Source organism: Terrapene carolina, unplaced genomic scaffold, assembly GCF_002925995.2.
Source record: "Terrapene carolina triunguis isolate 2854851 unplaced genomic scaffold, T_m_triunguis-2.0 Scaffold89, whole genome shotgun sequence".
Classification (NCBI taxonomy): domain Eukaryota; kingdom Metazoa; phylum Chordata; order Testudines; family Emydidae; genus Terrapene; species Terrapene triunguis.
The window spans coordinates 28160550-28166109 of record NW_020664440.1 but is presented as its reverse complement, the minus strand read 5'-3'; the positions used below and the strand labels follow the sequence as shown (position 1 = coordinate 28166109).

Here is a 5560-nt window from a genome sequence, read left to right as displayed (position 1 = left end):
CAACACTCCTGCAGTGAGTCCAGCATCCATCGGTGCCAGCAAGCCAGTCACCATCCTCAAGAACCAGCCCTCAACTCCTCCCCAGACACAGCTGCATTGGTCCCTAGAGTCACGCTCAAGGTGTGTGTGCAACACATGCCATGTGTGCCTGACTGCCCCCCCTCAGGCTCTAGCCACATGGAAGATAACAACCTCCTACTGCTGCCAGCTACGGGCTCCAGTGTCTGCTGAGTGTCGGGGGTCACACCCTGGGGTACCCATGGGGGCAATGACCCACAGAGAGCCACCCACCAGAACCTCCCACCTGCCCCCCATGAGCCACAGACACCAGAGCAGACCAGGCACCTCACAGAGTCCTTTATTGGGGGCAGGTTCCCATCCCCCTGACAGTTGCTCAGCATCAGCCTCTTCCTGGGAACCCATTACCCAGGGAATGGCTCATGGGGCGGGAGGAGCCAGGCAGTGCCCCCTTGGGGTCTCGGGGAGGGAGTCACTCCCTGCTGGAACACTGTCACCTTGCCACACCAGTGTGGCACCCTGGCGAGAGGGGTATGAGTGTGATTGCACAGGGGGCCAGCTGTGAGTGATTGTGTGTGTGACACTGTGCACGTGTGCAACCAGTGTTTAATTTGGGCCAGGGCTTGTCAGGGTGGAGCCCCAGCACCTCTGGGCCTGGCAGTTCATAGCCCCAGCACCTCTGGGCCTGGCAGTGCCTAGCCCCAGCATCTCTGGGCCTGGCAGTGCCTAGCCCCAGCACCTCTGGGCCTGGCAGTGCCTAGCCCCAGCACCTCTGGGCTTGCTGCATCAGGTATGAATGAAAAAAAAATGGTTTGAGCCCCGGCGCCTGTTTCATGACAGATTAAGCACTGTGTGCAAGGTGTGTGGGTAAACGCAAGTGGGGGTGGGGACTGATAGGATGTGTGCGCTAACTGTGATGGGGGGGTGCTCTGCGAGTGATGGGGGGTGTCTGTGTGCGATAGGCTGTGTGGTGTTGTGTGCCTGGACAGGGGAGGTTCTCTCCTGCATCCCCGGTGCTAGTGTGAGGGGCCCTGCTCTGTTACCTGGGGCAGGGGTTCAAGTCCCGCCTCCCCAGGGTTGACCTGGGCCCTGTGTCTCCCATGCAGTGCTATGTCCCCATGTGAGTGGCGGCACTAGGGGGAGGTATGGGCCAATGCTGGGGGGGAGGAGCACTAGTGGAGAAAGGCTGGAGTTGGGGGCGCCCACCATCTTGGCCCCAAACCATAGACACTGTTGTTCCGTGCTGAGCTGCTGGGCGTCCCTCCCAGGCTCCCGATGCCTCAGTCCCCAGGCTGTGATTGGTGGATTTCCAAATCTAGGTCATGTGCAAACCATCCAGAACCTGCAAACGGACCCGACGCAGGCTCAGGAAGGGGGCAGCTTCCCAGTGCCAGATCAGGCCTCAATGGCATTCAGTTCAGATCCAGCCCTCCCAAAGGGACGTGGGATGCAGGGGGAGGGAGTGGGGCTGTTGTGCAGGATGGGGACTGTCACAGGGAGGGAGAAGGGGGCCAGCAAAGGGATCTCCCCATGGCTGATCCGAGGGCAGGGGGGCACAGAAAGCCAGGTCCACGATGCCTGCACAGCCCCATGCCTAGGTGTGAGTCTCTAATCTGGGTTAAGGTCCCAGCCCCTGTTCAGGCTGCCTTGGGCATTGCGGGGTGGCGGAGTGGGAGGGCCCTGGCTGGGCGCGGGACTCCCCGGGGGGGCAGGGGGCGGTGGAGCACGGCCCTGCGGCGGGTACGCAGGCTCTGCTTGCGCAGCATATAGCGGGAGTACTGCACCTCAGGCATGGCCAGCTTGAGGCAGCGCTCGTCAGGGGGGGCACCTGAGCCAGGCACAGCTGGAGGCAGGTCATAGCCCACAATGTCCACCTTGGAGCTGGGCTGCCAGGGCCGCAGCTCCTTGTTCTTGATCTGTGTGGCGGGGCGCAGCTGGGGCCGCCCCCCGAAGCAGCGGCGCAGCAGCTGTTCGCAGGCCCGGCGCAGCGCCCGCACCTCCTCTGCCACGCACTCCCGCCCTGCCTGCGCCACCTTGCGCCAGAAGGTGGCATTGAAGTGGTCGTAGAGCCGGGCGTCCAGCCCGTTCCAGGTGCGGATCCGGGTGGCCAGCGCCTCTGAGCTGACGTTGCCCTTGGACCGGGGACCGCGCATGTTGAGCTTGACATAGAGCATGTCCTCCAGGTCCCAGGAGAGCAGGCGGCGCAGCAGCACCAGTGACTCGTCGAAGTACTCGGCGATCATCACCAGCGAGAAAACCTCCTCCATCTGGCGGATGAAGCTGGGCAGGTAGGCGGGGTCGGCAGGGCTGTGGTCGTTGTCCCCGCCAAGGTCGTAGAGCAGGGTGTTGTGGGCATACATGGAGAACTTCTCCTGGGGGCGATAGAAGGCCAGCGGGTTGGCCAGGAAGGCTTCCATGGAGCCGTTGGGTACCCGTTTGAAGGCGGAGCAGTACTGGTTGTAGTAGGTGAAGAGTGACTCGAACATGGCGATGGGCTCGCGCAGGATGGTGACGTAGAGCGTGTCGTTGGGCATGAGGCGGCGCAGCTCCTGGCGCTGGAAGCGCAGGTGGCTGGCGATGATGCGGGGGGGCAGGGTGTGCGGGTGCACGAAGCGGGCGGAGAAGTTGCGGGGGTAGCAGAACTGATGGTCGCAGGCGTGGTGGGGCAGCGCCACTGTCACGTTGTGCTGCTCAGCGAAGCGGAAAAGGATGTTCTGCACTGTGGTGCCCGCTGTCTTGTGGGTCTTCAGGAAGGCCACCGAGGTGTGCTTGGGGTGGGACGAGGGCGCTGGGGGGCAGCCCGGGGAGGAAGGCTTGGGGGACCTGCTTGGGAGAGGGGGGGTCAGCATGAGGGGCATGGCCAGCCCAGCACTCCCCTGAACCCCTGCCCTGATCAGCCCAATGGGCCCATCCATTTCCTCCTCATGTCCCAGCCCCACATGCCCATCTGCCCCTGTCCCTAGCCCCATGCCCACTAGCTCTGCCCCTGTACCATCCCACCCTGCCTACTATCCATGCCCCACTCCACCCACCCCTGCCCCCATTCCCTAGCCCTGTCCCCATAGCCCCACTCGACAGGCCCCCTGCCTCATCCTCTAGCTCTACCCCCCTCCATGCTCCAATCCTTCTTCTACCCACTCCCGCATGACCCCCATCCTCCAGCCCTCCCACTCCCTTGCTCTGTACCAGTTGAGGTGTGTGCTCTGGTGGATGAGCAGGCTCAGGGTGCTAAGCGCCAGCAGCAGCAGCAGCAGTGCCTTCTTGCGGGACATCATCTTGAGGGCGCAGTGCAGAGGAGGGAGGGCGTAGGGCATGGTGGCGCTGGCTCCTCCCTACCTGGGCACCATCCAGACGGGCACCTCCCTCGTCATGGAGCCACTGGGTGGGCAGCTGGGCCAGCCTCACGCCGGGGAAGCCTGAGGGAAGAGGGACAGGTGAAACGCTGGCATGCCCACTTCTCACACTCATACCCCACCCTGCCCCTTTGCGCCACTCACAACCAGCCCATGCCCCTTTTCACAGGCATGCTTGGTCCCCTTTGCACACCGCTGCCTCACACTCCTGCACTCACACTGACCCTCCCGCCCACCTGTGCATGCATCCCGGGACACAGGATGTTCCAGGCTATAGTCCCCATCTCATAAACGGGACCGAAGTTCTTGGGCTCTAGACGTGCTGGGCCCTGCGTGGAGCTGTGTTCAAACGAGCCCAGCTCAGCACGTGAGCCAGGTCGCTCTCTATGACGGCCCTGTCCCCAGCATTATTTACCGCTCTGCCAATCTGTGAGCCGTATTTCCTTCCAGACTATTGCATAGCGCCAGACCTAGAACCCATCCCTGCAGACCTCACGAGAAGCAGCCCCATTGGCCGACAATCCTCCTTGACGATCCCCATCGAGCTCTATCAGTTAGACAGTTTTTAATCTAGTTAATAGGGGCTCATGACTGCGCTCTTCAGGGTCCAAGACACATTTCAGGGCAAACTCCAGAGGGGGCAAAAGTCCACGGAGTTTATTGAGGCAGCTCCCCACATCCTCCCTGGGCAGGGGATCCCCACGAGGCCCCGCAGACCTGGCCCAGGCAGCATGGACAGCCTGATAGTCATTTTGGACTAAAGCAAAGAAATAATCCCAAATCCAAACTCAACAGTTCTGTGCCAGACCTAGCATCTTCTGGAGGACTCTGGCAATCAGCAGTCTCAGCAGAGGGGCTGGGCCTCTCCCCAGGAAGCAAAGGAAAGGAGATCTGTTCTCCACCCTGATCAGCCAGCTACTGAGCTGTTCTCCAGTGCTCTCCCCTCGTAACTTTACCTGACAGCGCACGTCTGTGTAATGGGGCAGGGCTCAGTGGGGCCATAGCACCTCATTAGCCCTTGCTGGCCGAGGCCACATCTACACTACAAACTTTGGTTGGCCCAAGTTGCATCGGCGCACAGTCGCCAAAGCGTGTATATTGCTCGTGTGCATGCACACTTGGCTGCTTGTGTCGGAGCTGCGTGTACCCACCAGGAGTGCTTGTGCCAATGCAAAGTGTAGTGCACCACGGGCAGGCACCCCAGTGCGCCATGCGCTGCCGTCCCATGCAATGCCCTTGAGGAAATTTTCAGAATGTGCTGTGGGATAGAAGCGATTTACCCAGGGATCTCTGGGAGATGGGGTCTAGTTCCCAGCATGCAACTTCCTCCATCCCATAATACCATCCATATCCCATCATTTTTGCCCCTTTTATTTTTTTTAATCCCACAAACCCATGTGAACTTCTCCATGTCCACCATCTCTGACGGAAGCATGGAACCCTCTCATGAACACTGTAAATACGGGACTCACAGTCCTCCTGTATTTGCAGACCTGCAGGAAGTCCCTCAACATTGGGAAACATATGGATTTATTTGAGGACAGTTAGCTGAAGGACACAGCAAAGAACAATTCCAGGTTGTTGGTAGCATTCACGGAGCAGCTGCAGATGATGGAGTGCCACTACTGGGCCTGAGAAACGAGCCCGGACTGGTTTGATCACATCATAATGCAGGTTTGGGATGATGACCAGTGGCTGCAAAAGTTTCGGCGGTGAAAGGCCACATTCCTGGATCTGAGTGCCGATCCTGCCCCAGCCCTCTAGCACATGGATAGCAGAGTGAGAGCTGCTCGGACAGTAGAGAAGCCAGCGCTGATTGCACTTCGGAAGCTTGCAATGCAGGATTGCTACCGATCAGTGGGAAATCATTTTGAAGTTGAAAAATCCACTGTGGGGGCCATTGTCATGCAAGAGCACAGGGCCCTTAATCGTCTCCTGCTAGGCAGGCCTGTGACTAGGTTTGTGCAGGACATAGCGGCTGGATTTGCAGCAATGGGGTTGCCGAACTATGGTGGCATGATAGACGGCACGCATATCCCTATTTTGGCCCCAGCCTGCCTTGCCACAGAGAACATCAACAGAAAGGGCTACATGTCCATGGTTATGCAAGCGTTGGTGGATTCCCCAGGGATGCTTCACTGATATCAGGGTGGGCTGGTCAGGGGAGGTGCATGAAACTCGCATCCTTA

General features: G+C 59.8%; 1 protein-coding gene across 1 annotated transcript; it reads right to left on the bottom strand.

Moving 5' to 3' along the window:
* Positions 1–796: 796 nt before the first annotated feature.
* On the bottom strand, positions 797–3385 carry GAL3ST3 (galactose-3-O-sulfotransferase 3). The gene is made up of 2 exons (XM_024209913.3): positions 3205–3385; positions 797–2841 (listed from the first exon to the last, which is right to left on the bottom strand). Exons 1-2 carry the CDS (start codon positions 3330–3332, stop codon positions 1656–1658), a joined length of 1314 nt encoding a protein of 437 aa, XP_024065681.1. The 5' UTR covers positions 3333–3385; the 3' UTR covers positions 797–1655.
* Between the last annotated feature and the right edge of the window lie 2175 nt (positions 3386–5560).

Bases quoted from the DNA above. Each gene is read 5' to 3' on its own strand.
- GAL3ST3 (XM_024209913.3), bottom strand. From the start codon at position 3,332: ATGCCCTACGCCCTCCCTCCTCTGCACTGCGCCCTCAAGATGATGTCC. The intron at 2,842-3,204 runs GTACAGAGCAAG...TCTCCCAAGCAG, and splicing joins CAGAGCACACACCTCAACTG to GTCCCCCAAGCCTTCCTCCC.